Genomic DNA, 23384 nt, shown 5'->3' with positions numbered 1-23384 from the left:
GTGGAGGGGGGGGACTCGGGGAGTTTGACTGATTCCTCCCCCACAATCGAAGCTAGCGATTCTATGCAGGGTATGCTGGGTAGGAATTGAAAGCCAATTCTCGTCTCCGATGAAGTGAATGACGTACCTGGGAATCCTGCACCGAGAGTCAGCGTAAGACCTGGCAAAAATCACCAGCCAGGAAGATGCTTGGAAACAATCAGTTGACTCAATAATTCTTTCCCCTCCGATCTCGCGGCAGTTCAGTCTCACCGCCTTCGGTGAGTCAGTCAAGTCGTTGGACCAACTAGCGCGTCAATATTATTTCCTGTCATTTTGATTTACTTTTGATTTTTTTTGTTTTGTTTTTTTGTTTTGTTTTTTTGTTTGATTTTGTTGCTCTGCTTCTTAGGTTCATTATGTGATAGCTCAGCTGGGTGCCAGCTGATCTTCATATACTATTGACCGCCCCTCACTTGACCGCTGTTGATGAATCTGACGCTATTCGAACTAAGTCACCACGTACATAAAAATACATGTACTTCCCGGGCATCTCATTGGATATTTAGGGCTGTCTCGTCGGAACTACAATCGAGACCATCACAATCCGGTAGTTATGGCTTGCAGATAATAAAAATAGTTCGAAGCACTCCGTAGAAATAAGAAATACAAATTACCTCAAGGAGGAAAAAAAAAATCTCATTGATTGAAAAATTTTTTGTACATCTTGTGATACAAAAGTAAATGCCCATTCCCTTTAAACTCCTATCCAGTCATGATGTTATGTGGTACATAGCATGATATAGTAATGAACCCTATGTCCCATGGTAATGAGACGAATTCATTATTGCGGAATCGTTGATGACTGCTAGTAATGTCCGGGACCGCCTCCTCGTCGGCCACCACGGTAGCCTCCCCGACCCCGGTTATCGTAAGGGCCATATCCACCTCGGTGACCGTATTGGCCTTGATGGTAACCTTGATTATGAGGAGGGTACTGGTTGGACATACCACCACGTGGGGGTGGAGGTGGCCCTCTGGAATAGTCGCCAGAGCCAGGTCCCGGAGGAACCCAGCCTGGAGGTACCGCTGGCATGCCACCTTGCGGGCCGGGCATGAAACGAGGATCGAGATGCGCAGCAAAGGGATTGGGACGACCTGAATTTCTGTCACTCCCACCACGGTCAGCTCCATAGTCCATACGTCCCCCGCGACCTCCTCCCCGGAAGGGTGCACCGCCGAATGAACGTCCGGAGTGTTGCGCTCGGCCTTTCACCGCACGAACATCCGCCGAATTCAGCATCGGAGTTGGAAACTTTACTCCCCGAAGGAGCATAGACTTGTGAACGTGAGAAGACTTCGGGATAGTATAATTGACCCTATTGAGTTATTAGCAAAATGACATATCTACATTGGGAAAAGGTACTAACGTGAGTGATCGATCATCATCAAGACTTGGCATGCCATATTCCTCCAGATCAGACACAAGTGACCCATGGGGAATATAAGTCTCACTCCGTTCGACTAGACCGGCCAAGCCTTCACTGACTCGCATATTTAGTTTGTATTCGGGGGGACCGGGCTTCTTAGAATAGAAATTGCCGACTAGATCTTGATAGAGCGGGTGCTGATCTGAGAGCAAGAGAACTTCGGTGCCGTGAGTGTTCCGGTTTCGTTCGTCTTCGGATAGTAAGGGGTATTTCTTCTCCATAGCAGCAAGAAGACGTTTCTCATCAATGAACGGAAGCAAAATCACACCCTGCCAAGCGAACTTCTTGCCATTCAGATCCAACGGGAAATCTTCAGGATAGAAATCAATGATCTCACTGTTAGGATCGCTCATAAGATCGTGGAAGACCTCAGGTAGGGCATGGTTGGAAGATGCAGGCAAGACACCCATCAGCTGCTCAAAGGGCTTGAATGGTTTGCCCTTGTCGAAGCTGAGTTCCATATCACCAATGTCCACGAAATCCGAAGCAAAAGGCGCATAATGATAAGGATAGTACCAAGTCCAGGAGGGGCATCCCTGGAAGTAATAAAGTAGCACCCAAGCGAGACCTTCCGCGTAAGCGCGAGCAACCTTGTGGCGGAACTCATGATCTTCAGGGTCGACTCCGAATTTCTGCTCGTAGTAACGATCGGCATATCCGGGTTCCCAAAGACGAACGGTATCTTCCGGCATTTCATCCTCCTTCTTCTTAGGGGGAGGCGGAGGAGGCGAGTCTCTGCCAGGAGTACCGGCTTCTCCATTCTGCTCCTCGGTAGTATCAGCCTTTCTTTTGCCTAGGACCGATGGTGACGTTGGGTCTTCATTGCCATTCGAGGTTTCTTCTGTTTGCGGAGTAGATGAAGCCTCTTCGGAAGTGGGCTCGTCTTGAGAGCCTTTCATGAGTTTACTCTTCAAGACAGCAGCGGCACTCTTGTTCTCCATGTTGGCACGATAAACGTTTCCACGGTTAACAACCATACTGTGGGTCAACTCTCTGTTTTCTTTGGTCAGATGGCCTCTGCCAGGGGTGATCAATTCCAACCCTGCTGGGGGTGCTGCATCACTGCCACCGGCACCGCGAGAACGAGGGTTTGGTGCATTATCATAACTTGGCGAGCTTCGTCTGCGCTTGCGAGCGCGTTCTTCGTTACGAGCTTGATCTTGTTCTTTGCGTCTCCTTTCATTGGCTTGCTTTCTTTCTTCTGCCTGCCTACGGCGAGAGAAGATTGCGCCCTCCTGCTTGGCCAGCCCCTGTAGGATGAGCTGAGCTCTCTTGAGATCGACATGTCCATCTTGGGTTAGATAACCGCCCATCGCAGGGATGTTGTCACGCCAGATAGCGATGAGGGTATCGATACCGTTTTCACGGATATCCAGGGAGGGTAAATGCGGGAGGAAATCGTTTCCGACGAAGAAACACATGAACACCCAATCATCGAGTGCGCGCTCAAGGTCGAAAGGAAACGGCTGCTGTGGAACATGCATTTCAGCAGCCAGATATTCTCTCAAAACTGCAACATGAAGCCAGATGAATGGCTTAAGCGGTGCTGCGTGTTGCTTTTCATCGAACTCTCCGCTCTTTTCCTTTGCTTTACCGGTGCACTCCTCAGCCTTGTGTCCAGGCTGACCACATAGTCTACATGTCCGAGGCTTTGACTCTTGGAAAAAGACATCTTCACGCAGAATCCGAAAGTGAGGTTCATGGGTTGCCAGACCCAACATGATCAGATCGGCATCCTAGTGATTGAATGTCAGTACATGATAAACTCGACGTTTTCTTGATGATATGTGAAAGCTTACCAAACCATAAAAGACGTGGCGAGTGTTGGGGTCATGTTCAGGCGATGCGCGTTGTGAGCGCACAAACTCCATGATCTTGTGCTCACCTTCTCCTGGAACAGTGGCATCGGAGATAATAATTTTCATCTAAAGTTGTCAGTATGCCTCGTAATAAAGAGATGTAACGGGCTAGTCTCACCTTCTCCCAGGCTGGATCAGTATTGAGCTTATAGGCAATCCAGTACCGTAATGATGCAGCAAGAATGTTCATAAATGGGGTTCCCGGCGTAATCACGTTGCTATCCCATGTCTTCTGAATGACCTCCTCTTTCATAACTTCGTCTCCGCCGTTTTTGGCGTTTTGCTTGGCAAGCAACTTCTGAAGCTCCTCCTTCTTCTCATCGTTTTCTCTGGCTTCTTGCGCAGAGCGGAAACGACGCGCACGTTGCTGGTTCATCTTGGCTCGCGGAGCAACACCATCTAGATAAAGAAGCAACATATTAGTACAAAGGGAATGTAAGATTCTAGCAAAGCGTGCTCGTGCGAGTTCGAGATTTATGCATACCGATAGCAATCATGAGGAGCTTTCTCGGACGAACCATATTGACGACTCGGTCAGTATATTTGAAGACCTCCAGCATCATCTCCTGCTCATTCGCAGGAGGTGGACGTCCTTCCGGGTGGGTACATGGATGGACAATGCCGTTCATGTCAAGATATAGGTTATCCATCTCCTCTCCATTGGGGTTCGGGCGCGTGGTATCGACTGGAATCGGTTCTCCATCTACCTCCTGTGGAAGCTCCTCAATCACCGCGGAGATGATCTTGGGATACTTATTGGAAAGCCATCGGAACAGCGCTGGGACACCCATATTGGCTATGCGACTGCCGTAGGGAGCGTTAAGACCTTGTCAAACCGTCACTCGAAATTGGCGCGGCGCTAGAATCGAATGCGGCGGTATCTTACAGACGCGATAAGTAAAGTGTCGCGCACTTTGATTTTGTCTGCAGATCACGCAAGGCCTGCGAATCGGATGCCGCGATCAAAGTGAGCTTCGACAAACTCACAAGATCGGACCTTGAAAATCGGGTGCAGGTTGAGGGAGTTGTAAAGAGACCAAAAAAAGTCTCTGCGGCGAAGGTCGACCATTCCCGGGCGGTCGGCAGCTTTGGGCGATTTCCGGTCTTTTCCCCCTTTGGAACAAGTCGGGAGGACAACTTTACTGCAATCAGTTAAACTTAGCCCTTGGGGGACCTCTCGACCATTTTGACAACCTTTGTGATTTAGCTTTTCGATGCCCGTCAATTTGTGTATCATCGGGCAGCGGTGACCATGAGATTACGAATTAGCTGCGATGTTCCGAATTCTTGAATCGCAAGCTCCGGCCAAACAAACGGCCACGGACACAATCGATGTGCTCAGCAGTAGACTGCAGAGCGCAACCTTACTGGAGGATCGAAGAGCGGCAATCCAAGGATTGAGAAGCTTTGCAAAGCTTTATCCAGCTTCTGTTGCCTCTGGAGGTCTACGATCATTAATCAGTAGCCTTCGCAATGACGGTGAGGATGTTGACACTACTAAAGTGGTCCTCGAGACCTTATTGATGCTATTTACCCCCGATGAGTCTAGTGTGAGTGTTTTTCATGCAATATGACTTGACTATGTTATTCTAATTATTTGTATAGCCAGAGGCATCAGACGAAATAGCTCTTTGGTTGGCAGATGAGTTCACTCAAGTAGGTGGTTTCCGAGTACACATCATCTCTCTTACCTCGCGCTAATAACGTTTTAGCGACAAGATAATATAACGATTCTACTGGACCTTCTTGAGACCCGCGATTTCTATTCTCGACTATACTCCCTACAATTGATGTCCCACATCAGCAGCGCTAGGCCGGAGCGTACTCAGGAGTGTATATTTACGGCGCCATTGGGTATTTCTAGACTCGTCAATGTACTCACAGACACAAGAGAACCTGTACGAAACGGTTTGTGTCACCCTCTGCTCAATTGATGCTTAATTTTATACTATTATCAGCAAGCTAACAATCATATTACACAGAGGCTCTCGTTCTCCTTATCGCCCTCACACCCGCCTCGGAAGAATTGCAAAAGCTGGTGGCATTTGAAAATGCGTTCGAGATACTCTTCTCGTTGATTGAAGCGGAGGGCACATTGACACATGGAACGGAAGTGGTTGAGGACTGTCTCTCTCTATTGGCTCATCTACTGAGGTTCAATGTTTCGAACCAGTCATTCTTCCGTGAGACTGGCTGTGTGAAGAAAGTGACAAAACTTCTGTCCGATTGCGAACAGGAAACAGAAGGCGACGAACAGGCGCCACCCTGGGCCCTCATTCACCGTGACAAGAATGTTTGGGGTTTGCTAGCTATCATTCAGTTATTCCTGGTCCGTGGTGGTGTGGGGACGCCTGCCAACCAAACGGCGTTCTGGCAGAATGGCGTGACAGAGCAGGTTCTCAGCATCGCGTTCGGACAGAAGTTCAGCGTGAGCGTTACGTCTAAGGTAAATATTCCATGGCCATTTTTCCTTTCTTTCTATGCCCTGCTAACTTGATTTACAGGCCCTGTCGACGTGCGCCGATCTCATTCGAGGTAATTCACCTCTCCAGGAAAGATTTGGAGACATCGAGGTATCTTGGGGATCTCGAACACAAGACAATCAAGCAACCAATGGCCATGCAGAACCAGAGCGTATTAATGTGATTGAAGCTTTCCTGAAGCTCAGCCTCCAGCCATCGCCTAATAACATGCTGGATGCGCGTCTCGCTGCTTGCGAATGCATGAAAGCTTTCTTCGCTCACCACCCGGGAATCCGCATGCATGTGCTGAGACGTGCTATCGAAGGACATATAAGTGGACAGGATCGAATCCCCAACATTTTATCGGTATTGCTCACAGCACCAGAATCAAGAGGAAATGCAGACCCATATCAAGTTTGGATGGCTTCTGTCTTGATGTTCCATTTGATTTTCGATGACAACGAGGCAAAGGCCACTGCAATGAAAGTGACCGAGGGAGATGCCGAAAGTGGTGAAGAAGTTGTCACTAGCGTTCAAACCGTGATTGGCAATTTGATAACGGGTTTGCAACGCGGAGACGATGAACGAATCACTGTCGGATATCTGATGCTACTCTGTGGCTGGCTATTCGAGGATCCAGATGTTGTGAATGATCTACTAGTAGAGGGAAGCAGTATTCAGACTCTTCTGCAAGAGATCAAACACCAGAGAGCTCCTAGTAAGCTAATCCCTGGTCTCTGTACGGTTCTTCTGGGTATTATATACGAATTCTCTACCAAGGATTCCCCTATTCCCCGAGTCACGCTACATAAATTGTTGCTTGAACAGCTCGGGAGAGAGCCATACATCGACAAAATCACCAAGTTACGGGAATGTCCTTTGGTCCGTGACTTTGAAGTTCTACCACAGACTGCTGCTGGGCAAATTGATGGTGGGCTTCCTGAGGTATTCTTTGATCGGTCTTTCGTCGAATTCCTCAAGGACAACTTCAGTCGACTGCTTCGTGCCATAGATCGCGAACCCGGGTTTGAGATATCGGTTGTCGCCAACGGCGTTGAAAAGGGCGTTTCTCGTGAACTTGTTGATAGCCTCCGTGCAGAATTGGAAGACCGGAGCCAGACTGTTCAGAAATTGGAATCCGACCTTGTTAATGTTCAACGGATGCTTGAGCAAGAGCAGTCGGACCACCGCAAATCGAAGGAGTCGGGATCTCTGGAAGCGTCAAAGGCGCAGCAATCTCAACAGTCCCTCCGATACTCGCATGCCGAAGAGTTATCGAGGGTAGAAGAGCAGTATAAGCAATCGAAGAATGAACTGCTCAAGCAACATGGCGAACAGCTTCGAGCAATCGACAACCAGCTGAAACAAGCTTCGGCGGAATACGAAAGAAAAAGTGCTAAGGTGAAATCGCATCACGACGAAGAGGTCGCTGGTTTCCAAAAGACAATCCGCGGCTTGGAAGGAGAGCTCTCAAAGCTTCGTGAACAGCATTCAAACGAAGTGAGCCAGCTGAAGAAGGTCATTCAGCAGTTAGAATCGACGATCAGTCAGTCTAAAGACAGTCATGCCGCCCAGATTTTCGAAATGCGCCAAAAGGCGCAGAAGCTTGAGTCCAATCTTTCTTCGGTGAAGGAACAGCATCAGACCGAATCTGCCGGCCTCAAGGCCACGATTGAAATTCTGGAGTCGCAACTGGCCACCATCAAATCCGAGCATGACGCCGAGACTGCTGATCTCAAGAAGGCCCGACAAATGCTGAAGTCGGATCTTGACAGAGTCCAAAAGTCTACTGAGATCCTCGAAGCAGCCAAGGGCCAGCAGGACGCGGAGATTGCCGATCTCAAGAAAACTATTGAGACATTACGGTCAGACTTGGAGACAGCACAGGGCACTGCAAAGGATCTCCAAGAGACAAAGAAAAAACAAGACTCTGAGGCGACGGATCAGAAGAAGAAAATCAAATCGCTTGAAGCAGACTTGGATAAAGAGAAGCAAAATACAGCGCAAGCCCTAGAGACTGCCAAAAAGAAGCAGGTATCCGAAGCCGCCGAACTCAACAAGGTTATCGAAACTTTGCGATTAGATCTTGGCAATGCGCAGCAAAAGTCTGATAAAGACATCGAGTCTGCAAAGGGTCAGCAGGAGTCTGAGACTGGAAAGCTCAAGAAAACCATCGAGGCCTTACGGGCAGATCTTGAAAAGGCGCAGCAGAAATCAGCCCGAGAACTTGAGACCGCTAATGAGGGCTTCTCGTCGAAGTTGTCTGCACTTGAGACACGTACCGCAGAGGCCGAGCGCAAAGCACAAGAAGCTGAATTACAAGCCCAGAAGGCCGCTCAGGATCTCAAGGATGCCAAATCCAGCCTTGAAAAAGCGCAATCTGAGGCAAAGGAGAAGGAAGGGGCCCGGCAAGCCACTCAGTCAGAATTAGATGATCTGCTGATTGTATTTGGTGACTTAGAAGCCAAGCGGGCTGAAGATAAGGTATGGTTACTGTCTCAATTTTACTTGAAGTATCGTCTAACACTATTTAGAAACGACTCAAAGACCTTGGTCAAGAGATCTCAGAGGACGAGGATGAGGATGATGAAGATGAAGAAGAAGAGTAGAGGATTCTGTGTTCAACATTTGTATATCGAAAACCCATGTTTAGCTATGAATTGCTATATCAATTCTTTCCACAACGCACAGAGCAAGCTTGAGTTGACTTCAGTAACAGAGCTACTCACTACTAACGGCGCGAGTGTATCCCATATTTTCAAAAGTCCGCTCATATCGAGCTCGGAAATGTTGAATTGTTAACGGAAAATATGCGTTAGGTTTGTTGACCGCGCTTGGAGATGTAGCTGGAAATATTTCGCCCATTCCAATTTCTAGTTGCTGGACTGGATCGTCCGGTGGCGCTGGAAAGATTGTCTCGGACTGGACACAAGTTGGCATTCCTTGGCGGTTATTCTTGTAAACTTCCAGAATTCCACTAAGAATATGCCCCAAATGTTCTGTTCATTTGACCAGGATGACAACATTAATTGCTCCATTGGCCCCGATGAAGAGACGGCGCATATCACTCAGCATATCTTCGTAGGATTCACTCTATCCGATTTCGAACACCAGTGATGGTAATAATCGTGGATCATCAGCCGGCGAGATTTGGCCATCTGGATCTTTCTTGAGTCCACGATATGGGCCCGCGGAGAAGGTTATCGCTAAAGCACCGATTCACAATAACCCTTATTGGAAGTAGAAAGACGATAAAGATCCCTGAATTGACTCACTGGTCCCATGGACGTCTATATTCCTTAGGTCATCAATTTCCAATATTCTATTGTGAGCAGCTAAGCTAAGTGACCTGTTGATCCATGAGCGAATACAGCAATAGGCATAAGGTGACATGATTCGGAGTCGAAGCGAGCAGATAGCTGGAGCGTATGACCTATGAGAACAGTGGTAGCTCCGCTCTTCCTCGATTTCCATACAAATTCCTCCCATCCTAATGGAATATTATTGATTACCAGCTCATGGTGCTCATCGGCTTGCTGAAGAATATGGCAGCAAATAGCTGTCCTGAACTCAAGCTCTGTCCTGAAATATCTGCTGAAATAACAGTCCTTGAGAAAGATTGGGAGAGGTTTATACTATAGTTAAACATGGTAAAGATATAGAGAGTCAGGGCACGAGAAGGCGTAAAAGGAAAAATCGAATAGAGAAGAAGAAGTAGGAAAGGAAAAACAGCTGATACTATAATTACGTCTACATAATAGTTCCAGCCTTCTAAGGTTTGATGTTACAGTGCGGTCACATTAGTTTGAAACCCACCCCTTCTTCCTGTCGCCCATTTTGCCTCGTATCCCACGTAAAAGCGGTCAATAATGCGACTCAAACATTTGTCACCCGATGTATGAAGGTCACGTGAATATATATCCCACGGACCTGGATTTGAAATGTGCCCCTCTTAATTCTGCCGTTCCTTTCTGCCCCACTAAAACCGCCCAAAAAAACACCAACTTGATATATAGTAAAGCATCGATCATTGGTTTCAATCTGCTGTACGCTATAAGTTTTCGTAAGAGGAAATACTTGGCTTTTTGATCATGGATATCGCGATATATTAATAAGACTTTGTAGGGCTTTCATTTTAGTTTCCAAATAATCATGCCCGGGTGGGCGGTGTGCCGAATTTGGTGAGCGGTATTTGAAAGCGGTAAGAGATTAATTGCGAACTAAAGTCCCACGAGTGTAGGCCGCACTGGCAAAAAATGTCCGATAGTGGGGGTGACTCACGCTTCTTCTTTCTCTCCTAAGATTATCATTCTCTCCACTTGGTAATACCAACAAACACAATGTCGATGGACTTCCCGGCCGAGGAGGAGATCATCCTTCAACGGTGGAAGGAGATTGATGCCTTCAGACGCCAGGTCGAGCTCTCAAAGAATAACAAGCCATGGTCCTTTTATGATGGCCCACCATTCGCAACTGGAAAGCCTCACTATGGCCATCTTCTGGCGTCAACTATTAAAGATATCGGTTCGTGGCTTTTAATTTCAAATCGAGACTAAAAATGCTAATATCGTGTATCTAGTTCCCCGGTATTGGGCAATGAAAGGTTACCATGTCGAGCGACGATTCGGCTGGGACACCCACGGAGTTCCTATTGAGTACGAAATCGACAAGAAACTCGGCATGTCCGGTCTCCAGGCCGTTGAGAAGATTGGAATTGAGAAGTACAACGAGGAGTGCAAGTCCATTGTCATGAAGTTCGCTGGCGACTGGAAGGTCACCATCGACCGACTAGGCCGTTGGATTGACATGGAGGATAAGCCTTATAAGGTACGTCAGCGCTTTATAAAATGTGGCCAGCTTTTGGTACCTCTTATTGACTCTGATTTTTATTTTAGACTATGGACCCAACCTTCATGGAATCCGTTTGGTGGGTCTTCAAGCAAGTACGTCAATTACAAAATATATCCGATCAAAGGGATCCGGCCCAGGACTAACGTGTGTCCCAAGCTCTTCGACAAAGACTTGGTATACCGAGGATACAGAGTCATGCCTTACTCAACTGCTCTTGCAACTTGTGAGTATTTCGAATAGCATATAAATGTGGTGCACCGACTTATGTCTTGTTTTCGTCTAGCTCTGTCCAACTTTGAAGCCTCCCAAAACTACAAGGACGTGCAGGATCCAGCTATTGTGGTGAACTTCCCTCTAGTTGGACAAGACAACACATATGCATTGATCTGGTCTACTACTCCATGGACGTTCGTGATTTCTTCCCGCGGTTTAAGGCGCATAATGCTTACATGAATGATAGTCTCGTCTCCAACATTGCTATTTGTGTTCACCCCGATTTCGAATACGTCAAGATCTTCGATGAAGCAACTGGCAAGAACTATATTCTGCTCGAGTCTTTGCTCCGAACTATTTACAAGGATCCCAAGAAGGCAAAGTTCAAGATCGTGGACCGTATCAAGGGTTCTGCCATGCTGGGCTGGAAATATGAGCCCCTCTTCGACTACTTCTACGAGGAATTCAAGGACCACGGTTTCCGTATCCTGAATGACACCTATGTCACTGCCGAAGATGGTGTTGGATTGGTTCACCAGGCTCCTGCTTTTGGTGAGGACGATTACCGGGTTGGTATGGAGCATGATGTGATCAGCGACAAGCGTCTGCCTCCTAACCCCGTCGACGCCAACGGTTGCTATACTGCGGAGGTCCGCGACTTCGCTGGTCAACATGTCAAGGCTGCCGACAAGGCTATCATCAAGCACCTGAAGGGTACTGGCCGCCTACTGGTCGATAGCCAGATTACTCACAGTTACCCATACTGCTGGCGATCTGACACTCCCTTGATCTACCGTGCTGTGCCCTCGTGGTTTGTGAAGGTCACTCCTATTATCCCTCAAATGCTGGCAGGCATTGAAGAGTCCCACTGGGTCCCCTCATTCGTGAAGGATCGCAGATTCGCCAGTTGGATCAAGAATGCCCGTGACTGGAACATTTCTCGAAACCGTTTCTGGGGGTAAGCTCCCATTATCTTCCTTTCTCATACTTTAGACGAAGGCTAACTTTCCAAAGCACACCTCTGCCTCTTTGGGTATCTGATGACTACAAGGAGGTTGTGGCAGTCGGCTCAGTCGAAGAGCTCAAGAAACTGAGTGGTTATGAGGGTGAGCTTAACGATATCCACCGTGACAAGGTGGACCACATTACTATTCCCAGCAAGCAGGGCAAGGGTGTCCTTCGCCGTGTGCCTGAGATCTTCGACTGCTGGTTCGAATCTGGCAGCATGCCTTATGCCTCCCAGCACTACCCCTTCGAGAACAAGGAGCAATTTGAGAATAGTTTCCCTGCTGATTTCATCGCTGAGGGTCTGGACCAGACCCGTGGTTGGTTCTATACTTTGACTGTCCTTGGAGTTCATCTGTTTGGCAAATTGCCCTTCAAGAACTGCATCGTGAACGGAATTGTTCTGGCAGAGGATGGTAAGAAGATGTCCAAGAGACTTCAGAACTATCCTGATCCTTCTTTGATCATGGACCGCTATGGTTCCGACGCTCTGCGTCTTTACTTGATCAACTCACCTGTTGTCCGAGCTGAGCCTCTGCGCTTCAAGGAGTCTGGCGTCAAGGAGATTGTCAGCAAGGTTCTGCTGCCCCTTTGGAACAGCTACCGATTCCTTGAAGACCAAGTGAAACTTTTGAAGAAGGCTTCCAACGTCGATTTTGTTTTTGACCCTAAGGCAGAATCCACCAACACCAACGTTATGGACCGTTGGATCCTTGCCAGCTGCCAGAGTCTTCTGTTGTTTGTTAACCAGGAAATGGCAGGCTACCGTCTGTACACTGTTGTTCCTCGTCTGCTGGAGCTCATCGAGAACACCACAAACTGGTACATTCGGTTCAATCGCAAGCGCCTCAAGGGAGAGAATGGCGTTGATGATACCCTGCATGCCCTCAACACCCTTTTCGAAGTCCTCTACACTTTGGTCCGAGGTCTCGCTCCCTTCACTCCCTTCTTGACCGATAACATTTACCAGCGTCTCCTTCCCCACATTCCCGAATCTCTTCGTGCTGAGGACAGCCGCTCCGTTCACTTCCTTTCTTTCCCTGAGGTACGACAGGAGCTTTTCGACGAGGCTGTTGAGCGCCGAGTCGCTCGCATGCAAAAGGTCATTGAGCTTGGCCGTGTCTCTCGTGAGCGCCGAGCCATTGGTCTCAAGACTCCTCTGAAGAGCCTTGTGGTCATTCACCAGGACCAGCAGTACCTGGATGATGTGAAGTCCTTGGAAGGATACATCCAGGAGGAATTGAACGTTTTGGAAATTGTTCTCACCTCTGATGAGGCTAAGTACAATGTCCAATACAGTGCCAACGCCGACTGGCCCACATTGGGTAAGAAGCTGAAGAAGGACGTGCAGAAGGTCAAGAAGGCTCTCCCCAACCTGACAAGTGATGACGTGAAGGGCTATGTCACCGAAAAGAAGATTGTCGTTGACGGCATCGAGCTTGTAGAGGGAGATCTGGTTGTCAAGAGAGGCATCAAGGAGGACTCTGGTGCTTCCAACATGGAAACCAACACTGATGCCGATGTCATGATCATTCTTGACGCGAACCTATACCCCGAGCTGGCCGAGCAGGGTCTTGGTCGTGAGATCATCAACCGTCTCCAACGTCTGCGTAAGGCTGCTGGGTTAGTCCCCACGGATGATGTCAAGATGGAATACACCATCCTTGAGGATCGGGATTCCATTGGTCTCGCCGAGGCTTTCAAGTCTCAGTCTCAGGCCATCGAAAAGGCCGTGCGTCGTCCGCTTGATGAGCGCTTGGCCGTCGACGGCAAGGTCCCCAGCGCCGATGAAGAGGGAACCATTGCCCAGGAAGAGCAGGAGGTGCAGAACGCCACTTTCCTGCTGCGACTGGTCAAGCTTTAAAGTGCCAAACGGAAGTTATGAAAAAGATCAATTGCTGTAGATAGATAGATATCTGCAACGTTTTTGAACGTGAGAAATGCATCATTATTTATGTTATGAACCGTTTTGAATTTTTAGAGACGTAGTAAGGATATCATGTAAAATTTGAATAATGAGACAAGTCAGACAAGTATAGTACAGGAAGCATGATGGTAGAGTATTAGGTCCCAAGAGAAAGCTTGCTGCATTACAAGGTTCAACCTTTCTTGGATGCAGCCTATAGATATTAGTTAGTACCTTGATGAATGATACTATCTCTCGTGCACTTACCATAACACAATCCTTCAGTTTCATGAACTCTTTAGCACACATATCTTTGTGGACGGAGTTGTAATCGGCGACTACACACTTGCCATATGCCGCAGCCTATCTCAAATTGTTAGCTTTTAGTGAAAGAAAGTTCGGAGTCACTGATACGTACTTGTGTTGAGCACTGGGCGGTGGCCTTGGCAAATTTCTCAACTGGACGGGTCTTTGCCGGCATCTTGACCAGGGAGACTAAGTCTTAATCAAAGTCTTGTAGATTGAGCTAAGTTTTAAGATATCAAAAGTGCCCCAGTCCGTTGCGATCTTCCGCCAACGTCAGGAATGTTACCTAAGCACCACGTGACTCTAGGCATGTTTCTGTCGCGACGGCCAAAACAATCCTCCGGCGGAGTCATTGTCCATGGCGCCTGGTTGATATCCCATTTATTTGCTTTACATTTTTGGGTTTGTCGCGGATTGATTTCTGCGCATGTCTTTCCTGGTCGGGACTTACCCGCATTCGCGATGATTTGTTTAGTCCGTTGTCTTTGTGACCCAGATGCGACAAGCGCGCCTTGAATCGCGATTTTTCGATGCCTCCGATATCCTCGCAACGACGTGCCTCAACCGATGAGAATTCGTCCCTCTCAGATGATGGTATGCGATTCCTCTTTCTGTTTCAATCCGAGTATTAGACGCTAACGGCTTCAATTTAGATGTCGGGTTCCTGTACCAAGTCGTCATTCGCGCCGAGGGCCATCCCGAGGTCGAACGTCTTCCATTTCGAGCACTATTTAAAGCGTACGATGAAGTCATCCTTGAACATGGTCCCAATACCGATCCAGGCCATGCCTGTATGCGGTTCTTGTTCAAAATGGGCAGCAAGGATGTCGAGGGAGCAACCCTCTTCGACAAATTCGAGAATACACTCCAAAGAATGGGAATTGTCATTGAACTCGGAGAGGATCTCTCTACGACTGGAGTGAATGAAACCTTTGATACTGGGCAATATTCGGTTGATGGCACGCGCAGTCAAACTGGCCGAGAGGATTACCCTCCTAAACCAAATGGAGTTCCCATAACTCCCAAGAGACGGGCCTCCTTTAATACAACTGTTGATATTGGAGAAGATGCGACTCAGAAAAGCTTCATTGAGCGGCCGAGCTCTCGTTCATCTATGTCCCGACTTCAAACCGGCAAGCCCGAGTTTGCTACGCCGAAACTATCACCGAAACCCAAACCCCGACCTTCGGTAAACAAATCGCCAGATCGGACGGACCTGATTGCGCAGTTTCTGGAAGTTGGCAGGGGGCTCATCAGCCGGCTTGATTCCGCTCAGAAAAAAAGCGATGAGAAGATAGAGAAGGCTGAAAAGCAGCTGACCAACGGCGTAGCCGCGCGTTCGGCTGTCAATCAGGACCGTTCAAAGAGAGTTGCAGCGGCTTCGAGGCCCCGAAGATCACCTTCAGCAAGTTCAGCGGCAAGTTTTGGCTCGGATGAATTAAAATCTGTTGTTTCACAACCAACAGAGCATGATATTTTTGAGAAAGTGGAGCCACCGCCTGAGCTGTTATATCGCCCGCAGCTCTCTGACTTACTCCGGGATGCGTCTACTTTCAACATGTACAGACAGCGGTCTATATGCCGTCGAATTCTAACACAATGGCTGAAAGGAGCTTTGCGAAATCGACAGATTCGCGAAAAGAGGGAGGCTATTGCTATTAGCCGAGACCGGGTTACTCTGCTTAAGCAAGCATTCGAGCCATGGCGAACGATCATTCAAGATAAGCGCCACACAGCCAGAACCGAGCGCTTCTTTAAACATTTAGATGAGCGCGCCAACCGGGCCCGCGATCTATACCTTATGACAAAGGCTTTCACGCATTGGGCTCAATTGACATCTGAAGAAGTTGCCCGGACTTCGGCAGCACGGCGGCATGTCTTGAGCATCAAGTACTTCAATGCTTGGCGAGAGATAACTGCAGTCAATGAACTCAAAGCACAACGTTTTGCTTTGCGCAAGCCTTTCAATGCATGGCGGAAGAAAATCACAGACCTCAAAGTTGCCGAAGCCCAAGCTGTGACAATGCACAATGACAACATCCGCCATTCTTCTTATTGGCAATGGTTCTGGGCCTTCTGCGATCGCCGTGCTCCCGAATGGTATGAAAATCGTCTAAAACGTCGCTCGCTTCTCTACTGGCTTCGCAATTTTCGAACCAATCGTGAGCGAGACCATGAAATCGATGTTCATAACAGACGGTCGGTACTATCATCTGTTTTCCAGACATGGTCTCAAAAGTCAAAACTTTTCGTCACGGCCAACGAACAAGCTGAAACCATTCAGCGCCGAGAAGCCCTCAGAGTAACATTTGACGAGTGGACAATACAAGCTCGGCTTGCTCCGGCTGCTTCTCGAGTTTGTGATATGGTAGACTCAAGAATTGCTCGAAATGCCCTCTCGCTGTGGGTTTCCAAGGCGCGTTTGGCAGATCAGGCGGATGAGATGAACCAATATCGACTCCAGCGCAACGCATGGACCGACTGGAACGATACATTACGCTGTCTTGCTCTGAAGGCTCGGATCGATGAGCGTTTAAAAATGGAGGTTATTTACAAGTGGATCCTGATGGAGAGATTCCAACTCATGCGCAGGATACACGAACAGCGGATCAAACGAGAGATATTCTCTCGGTTTGTGACTAATACGAGAGATACATATACGCGATTATTGTTCCATGCCGAGAGCCATGAGGATCATCGTGCCGAGGACTTGGTAAGATCCAAGTTTGCTGTCTGGCGAGATCAATTATCGGTTCAACGTGAACGGGAATATGCAGCCTTCGAATTCTATGCGCCTCGTCTGGCTCAGGAATCCCTTATGGCTTGGAAATCGAAACATCAGCAGATTGTTAAGATGGAGACCTGGGCTTCCGACGCAGAGTTTTACTTTTTGATGAAACGATCCGTGAAGCGTTGGCACCAGGCAATGTTGGAATCCTCCAAGCGCCGAAGAAAAGAAGCATATGCCAAGGTGAGGCGAAAAACGAAGGTCAACATGGCTTCGAAGGCATTGGCAGCTTGGTCATCCAAGACACGGGACATTGTAGATTTGGAAGTACAAGCCGACAGAGTGAACAGGACGAAATTACTTCGTGTGGTGTCTGGGATATTCTCCCGATGGCATGGCCAAATGATCAAACGTTTCTCTGATTATCAGGAGGCAGATATGCACTATTTCCGTGAAATCGCTTTCCATCAGCTGATTCAAATGTCAGAGACGTTCGTCATTCGTCGCGAGATGGAGGATCAGGCGGACTCGTTCTACAGGTCCCATGTCCTTCGCCAAGCAGGCGCCTCTCTTCGTAGACTGAGCCTCCGTATTTTCCAAATAAGGAACACGGTTGAAACTGCCGAGGCAATGCGAGAACGAAACCTTCGAAAGCATTCCAGAAACCTATTCCGTGATTGGGTGGACGAGGCTCGCGTGAAACTGGAAGCCCGTGATTCAGCAGGCCCTGCCATGACGCCCGCTCGATTCTCAAGCTTCGAGCCAGGCAGTAGGCCGGGATCTGCTTTGTTTGATCCATGGTATCAAAGTACATCCGAAACACCATTCAAGATGAGTGATTTCACGACAACTGCTCATGAGCCGCCCTCTGCGGTCTCTGCCGCCTCAAGTCCACTAGCCACACCGAACTATATGACATCCCCGTCTAAACGAGCAGCCCGAGCTCGAGCTCTTGCGCAGATGTCCACTACCCCAGCTACACCGCTCCACACACCTTTCGCCAGTCGCCTCCTCCGTGCTTCCAATACCGCCAACCAAACCGCCTCCTCCTTGCGTCCTCGTACAGGCCGTCGAGGTTCTATCGGAACCAGCGTTCGTTTTGTAGATGACGAACTTCCTGAATCTCCAACCGACGGTCGCAGATCTGGAAGTCGACGGCCCTAGTCATCTTCTTTCTCCGGTAACTATATGACGACACCTTCATGGAAAGACCCTCTCGAAACATCTGTAGATCAACGACTATTATATTTTTGTCTCTATGATACTTGCGTTCAAGCCTTTTCTGTTTGTCTTTTTTTTTTCCCTTTTTTTCTCTGTGTTTCATACCATGCATTCCCGGCGTAGCATATGGAAAGGACTGGAGGAACATGTGGATTGCGTGTTGAGTAGCAAGCCATACTCTTTGTATGCACCTCCTGTACATACGTACATTGTGATGAATGATTATAAGACTTTACTCGTGATATTTCTACACTAGTCTATGACACGCATTAAATCGAAGATCGAACTTTACTAGAAAATAACAGCATGACTGGGCAGTCACCATCAATGTAGGTGACCTCCAGGAAGGATTGGAGGACCATATGGATTCCGTGAGTCATACTCTTTAAGAGTAAGAAGTGCATACAACGAGTTGTGTGTACATGATACTAGCCCTAATTACCCTGAGGTATTAATTATATAACTATACATCTGCGTCATGGTAGATCCAATACAAGTTGTATCAGCGCAGGGGTATTTTAGCAAAAATGACATTCAATTCTTGCAAATCTTTCAACCAAAAAGAAAGAAATATTCTCCAATATTTGTTGCACAACTTCCACCTGAATGGGCCATTAATACTGTACTATGTAGATACAGAGTTGATTTGAGGTCGCAGCCAAGTGGAGCGGCGGGCGTAATCGACCGCCCGCTTGGATCCCCTGCGCGCATCATCACCGTCACCACCATCCATCACGACCGTACCTAAACCACTGGAATTGTCCGCTGTCTCCCCTTATCCCTTTGGTCACATATAGTCCTAGGTACTCAGACACTCGACTCGGCAATGGTGTAAAGCTTCGTGCGCAACGAGCGTCCACTCCCTCTCCCCTTTACACCCGCCTTTATGCGAGCGGTACTGCCGGGGAAACCCCCGGCGAATCTCCAGTCATTTAGCACGGCGCTTTGGGATGGACTGCGTGTGATTGTAAGTCCCGGAACCCTGGAGCTTCCAACCAGCTCGAGATCCTCTCTTTGTGTTTTCTATATGCTGATCTAAGCTCGTGCACTCATTCAACAGGCATATATCTCCGGCCACGCTCTTGTCATCCTCAGCGGTCCACAGACGCTCCTACAAACGATCTACGTCGATGATACCGATACACTACAGGCAGTAGCCTTTGATGAGGAGTCAGGAAATATTGCTGTATGCGGAGGTCCGGATGTCTTTGTTTACCAACCATATGGAATCCCGGGCGAGACTCTTAAGGTGCGCATACCGAGAATAGAGCTAAGGTGTAGCTCTATCCCCCCCATTGGACATTGTCGCATTGGACCAAGAATAGATATGTTAACAGTCGACTCTTTTACAGTGGTCTCTTGCTTGCACTTTCCGCGCCGATGATGACGACGAGCCGATCTACACTCTATCGTGGGGTTCTGAGAACGAACTGCTGCTAGGAAATTCTCGCCTTGCCTTATGGTTTCTAAACGATGAACCCCGTCTAGCTTGGAAGAAGAAACTGGCATCGCCCGTGAAGTTTGCGCAGTTCTCTCCCGATGCAGGACTTGTTGTCACTGTTGGATTATACGATCGATTGGCAAAGGTGTGGAAACGACTGGCGTTCGGTGACGAGGTACGATTTGAGGTCTCATATCTTCCACATCCGAATGTGATTACTGGAGTTCATTGGCGACTGCCTCATCATCGAGGCCAGTCTATGGATAATGTACTATATACTCTGTGCGCCGACAACAAAATCCGAGTATGGGCTGTCATCGACCATCATGCTCTTTCACCGTTGGGGTTCTGGGCAGATATCGATATGAACCTTTCTGTGCAACCTCGTGATGCGTCAAGTATCGATCCAGGTCCGCAGCGACGATATGGCTTTATTCTGGATAGTCGAGATTTCTGTGCCGTGACGGAGCGTGCCGTTGAACGGAATACGGGCAACACCGAAAACCATGCCTTGGAACATCTCATCGAAGTCGCCAAAAACAGTCCTGAGATCTGCGTGGTTATTGATGGCCAAGGCCACATGTCTGCGTGGGCCCTGGAAGATGTTGGCAGCAAGGTCAAATCTACCATGAGCGTCTTCAATATCCTTCATGTGGAAGGTCTTGAATTTGGTTTTTTACCGAATCTCACTCCGGAAGAGGATTATGCCCAGATACGTGTCTTCCAATGTAATCCTTCGGACGACAAACTCAGTATTGTTCTACACCATTTCGACGGCCGCATCGAATGGTATGACTCCCAAGTTGATATCTTATTCGATCCAGCGCCCCGAAAGAAACGCATAGTTCCAAAATCGTCTTGGTCAGGACATACTGCTCCTGTCAAGAAGATAGTCCGTAACGCCCTCGGCGATACACTTATTTCACGCACTGATGAGAACACGGCTATGATTTGGAAACAAAGACGAAGAGATAAGGGATCCATGATTGTGCACAAGAGTACATTGTTCTCAGAAGATCACATTCACCGCACATGTCTTATCGAGAACGGACATTTTCTAGTCAACCTTCACCATAATGCAGTATCATTATGGGATTTCAGCACGTACCATGCCAAAAACGTTGCCTCTTTGCCCTTTACACTGCCAAGCAAGCCTCTTTGTGTGCTACCATTGCCGACCCCAGATTCAAGCCCGGATAGGGCTTATGTAGCAACTGTCGCCGCAGATTCACATGGTATAGTCTGGGAAATCCAATGGGGTGGACTTGGAGATCGGGAAAGCAGAGGCGAAGGAAGCCCAACCTGCGAAATACGGAAATTCTGCACATTTGATATGGGATTAAAAGAAGACTTGGCTTACATCCAGCCCGTTGATCCGGCCGGACTCAAGACTGAATATTCTGGTTTCTTCGACGCCTTCTCTCCTGATATTGCACTCTCCTACACCCAACGAGGTGTTGTACAAACGTGGACAGCTAAAGTAGACCGGGAAAAGATCAAGGTCGAATGGCTATTAAAGTCGACAACAGAAACTGGCATCGAGAATCCATCACTGGCCAGTGGAAGCTCGATTCGGAAGACAGCACTTGTGGACCAAGACCGAACTCACCTGACAATCTGGGATACGAACAATGCCCAGCTCGAATTTGAGGAGCATTTTGCCCAGCATGATATTATCCGAGATCTGGATTGGACTTCCACCCCCGATAGGCAATCTATACTCGCTGTAGGATTTCCACACAAAGTTGTTTTACTGTCTCAGCTTCGCTACGATTATTTGGATTCACGACCATCCTGGACGCAGATCCGTGAGATCTGGATCCGCGACCTCACACCTCATCCCATTGGTGACTCTTGCTGGCTCACGAATGGAAACCTTGTTATCGGTGCGGGTAATCAGCTGTTCGTTTATGATAAAGAGTTTGATGGAGCAGATCGGTTGATTTCTGAGCTTCGCATCCCATCGAAGGGGCTGCCAGTTGTTGACCTGTACGATGTTGTTGGTCGACTGAATGGGCCATTGCCCATATTCCACCCGCAATTCCTTGCGCAGTGTATTCTTTCTGGAAAGACTGGATTAGTACACTCTATTCTGATGAATCTTCACCGAGCACTGAAGTTTTACACTGAGGGTGATGATTTAGACGGTTTCCTAGAGATGCCATTGGAGGCTTTCTACAGCGAAAATAACGTAAGTCTTTATATTCAACGATAATGTCATTGGAGATGCTAATAAAATAAGCCAATTGAGCAAGTCATTTCAAAGGAAATGCGATCTTCTTACGTTGACACCACAGTGGAAGAAGAGGTCTCTTCTGTCGTTGATGAAAATATTGCGGCTATTCTGAATGAGAATCTCTCACGTATTGCGTTACCTCGACTGTCTAGCCATGAACAGTTCCGCCTCCTTGATACAATCGAGTGCGTGGCAACCGTTGAAAAGCATAGGCGATCAATGGATGATAATGCGGCCCGGTACCTCCTCTTTTTCCGCCAGCATATGCTGAGGAAGAGCCAAGGTGTAGCAAATAAAGACAGAGTATCTTGGAGAGAGATTGTCTGGGCCTTCCACAGCGGGAGCCAGGATATCCTGACGGATCTTGTCTCACGTCAATTCAACGGAAAAATGACGTGGAAGGCTGCGCGAGAAAGCGGGATCTTCATGTGGCTTTCCGACTCAACAGCATTGGTATGTCTGGCATCCTTTCTCTGGGCTGAACACAGACTAATATTTGATTTAGAAACGTCAACTTGAAGCTGTTGCTCGTAATGAGTATACTAAAACCGAGGAAAAGAATCCAGTTGATTGTACACTCTACTATCTTGCCCTCGGAAAGAAGAACATTCTTCAAGGCCTGTGGCGCATTGCCCATTGGCACCGCGAGCAGCGGCCTACAGCCCGTTTATTGGCGAATGATTTCAAGGAAGCTCGTTGGAAAACTTCCGCACTCAAGAATGCATATGCGCTGCTTGGCAAACGGAGATTTGGTAAGTCTCTATGAATCTAGTGCATATATCTACTCAGCTAATAACTGTACTAGAATACGCGGCGTCATTTTTCCTACTCGCGGATCATCTGCGTGATGCTGCTAATGTTGTCGCAAATCAAATGGGCGATCTCCAACTTGCCATTGCCATCACCAGAGCATATGAGGGAGATGATGGGCCTGTGCTGCGCGAATTGCTAGAAGAGAAACTTCTGCCTCAAGCTGCTTCAGAAGGTAATCGCTGGATGGCCTCCTGGGCTTTCTGGATGCTCGGACGGAGAGATAAAGCAGTACGAGCACTGATTGTGAGTTCTCACCCACCGGATACTTTGTTCTTACACTAGCTAATATCCATGCAGTCCCCGGTAGAAACACTTTTCGCATCCAGTCAGACCTCCCCAGGGAGTCCCGGCCGAGGCACACTTCAGTCGAAGTCTTACCTTTCCAACGACCCTGCCTTAGTAGTCTTGTACCATCAGCTTCGTGCAAAGACTCTCCAAACTCTCAAGGGCGCCTCACAAGTCCGACCCCGCGAAGAATGGGAATTCGTGCTTCGCAATGCCCGGTTATACGTCCGTATGGGCTGCGACTTTCTTGCCCTGGACCTAGTACGCCATTGGGAGTTCCTGTGCACACCTCCCGCCTCAGATTCACAACCATCTCCGGAGACCGATGAGAATGGTGTTGATTATCGGAAACTGCTTCGCCGGCGGAGTAGTTTAGTCGTCGCTGATATGCCGGTCCGTCTTTCTAACGCGGATGGCTCGGCGGATAAGAAAGATTCTTCTGCCATTGATGATTCCCAGCCGAAAGCTGCACAGAAACCGAAGCCCCCGCCAACAATGTTTCATGAACCAGATTCGAATTCGCTGCTGGATAGCTTTGGATTCTAGGGGCGACCAGTGGGGAGATCAGTTTTTGATACTGTACTCAGCG

General features: G+C 48.2%; 7 protein-coding genes across 7 annotated transcripts; 4 read left to right on the top strand and 3 right to left on the bottom strand.

The window, feature by feature from the left end:
• Window positions 1–847: 847 nt before the first annotated feature.
• Window positions 848–4119, bottom strand: rat1 (5'-3' exoribonculease Dhp1; the record flags this gene model as incomplete). The annotated part of the gene is made up of 5 exons (XM_056647319.1): window positions 848–1358; window positions 1410–3205; window positions 3269–3394; window positions 3447–3727; window positions 3813–4119. 5 exons carry the CDS (start codon window positions 4117–4119, stop codon window positions 848–850), a joined length of 3021 nt encoding a protein of 1006 aa, XP_056498870.1.
• Window positions 4120–4602: 483 nt separating this feature from the next.
• On the top strand, window positions 4603–8399 carry N7469_008400 (uncharacterized protein; the record flags this gene model as incomplete). The annotated part of the gene is made up of 6 exons (XM_056647318.1): window positions 4603–4878; window positions 4934–4984; window positions 5041–5236; window positions 5311–5774; window positions 5833–8274; window positions 8325–8399. 6 exons carry the CDS (start codon window positions 4603–4605, stop codon window positions 8397–8399), a joined length of 3504 nt encoding a protein of 1167 aa, XP_056498869.1.
• A 112-nt stretch (window positions 8400–8511) lies between these two features.
• On the bottom strand, window positions 8512–9074 carry N7469_008399 (uncharacterized protein; the record flags this gene model as incomplete). Its single annotated transcript, XM_056647317.1, is given in 4 exon segments — window positions 8512–8745; window positions 8803–8883; window positions 8902–8996; window positions 9020–9074. The coding sequence occupies 4 exon segments, from the start codon at window positions 9072–9074 to the stop codon at window positions 8512–8514; spliced, it is 465 nt and encodes a 154-aa protein (XP_056498868.1).
• A 1056-nt stretch (window positions 9075–10130) lies between these two features.
• On the top strand, window positions 10131–13723 carry N7469_008398 (isoleucine--tRNA ligase ILS1; the record flags this gene model as incomplete). The annotated part of the gene is made up of 7 exons (XM_056647316.1): window positions 10131–10314; window positions 10370–10617; window positions 10686–10733; window positions 10798–10864; window positions 10925–11048; window positions 11102–11812; window positions 11869–13723. 7 exons carry the CDS (start codon window positions 10131–10133, stop codon window positions 13721–13723), a joined length of 3237 nt encoding a protein of 1078 aa, XP_056498867.1.
• A 279-nt stretch (window positions 13724–14002) lies between these two features.
• On the bottom strand, window positions 14003–14260 carry N7469_008397 (uncharacterized protein; the record flags this gene model as incomplete). The annotated part of the gene is made up of 2 exons (XM_056647315.1): window positions 14184–14260; window positions 14003–14128 (listed from the first exon to the last, which is right to left on the bottom strand). Coding segments are annotated over exons 1-2 (189 nt in total), but the record flags the coding sequence as incomplete, so codon positions are not given.
• A 248-nt stretch (window positions 14261–14508) lies between these two features.
• On the top strand, window positions 14509–17963 carry N7469_008396 (Sfi1 family protein; the record flags this gene model as incomplete). Its single annotated transcript, XM_056647314.1, has 2 exons — window positions 14509–14665; window positions 14725–17963. The coding sequence occupies exons 1-2, from the start codon at window positions 14602–14604 to the stop codon at window positions 17961–17963; spliced, it is 3303 nt and encodes a 1100-aa protein (XP_056498865.1). The 5' UTR covers window positions 14509–14601.
• Window positions 17964–18906: 943 nt separating this feature from the next.
• Window positions 18907–23341, top strand: N7469_008395 (uncharacterized protein; the record flags this gene model as incomplete). The annotated part of the gene is made up of 7 exons (XM_056647313.1): window positions 18907–18987; window positions 19081–19269; window positions 19373–21652; window positions 21704–22150; window positions 22203–22449; window positions 22503–22753; window positions 22808–23341. The coding sequence occupies 7 exons, from the start codon at window positions 18907–18909 to the stop codon at window positions 23339–23341; spliced, it is 4029 nt and encodes a 1342-aa protein (XP_056498864.1).
• Between the last annotated feature and the right edge of the window lie 43 nt (window positions 23342–23384).

The sequence above is a fragment of the Penicillium citrinum genome (assembly GCF_028827155.1).
Source record: "Penicillium citrinum strain IBT 23319 chromosome Unknown utg000007l:1.0-2040159.0:1.0-2041076.0, whole genome shotgun sequence".
Lineage (NCBI taxonomy): Eukaryota > Fungi > Ascomycota > Eurotiomycetes > Eurotiales > Aspergillaceae > Penicillium > Penicillium citrinum.
The sequence above is the reverse complement of the archived record's forward strand: the minus strand, read 5'-3'. Positions and strand labels throughout refer to the sequence as shown.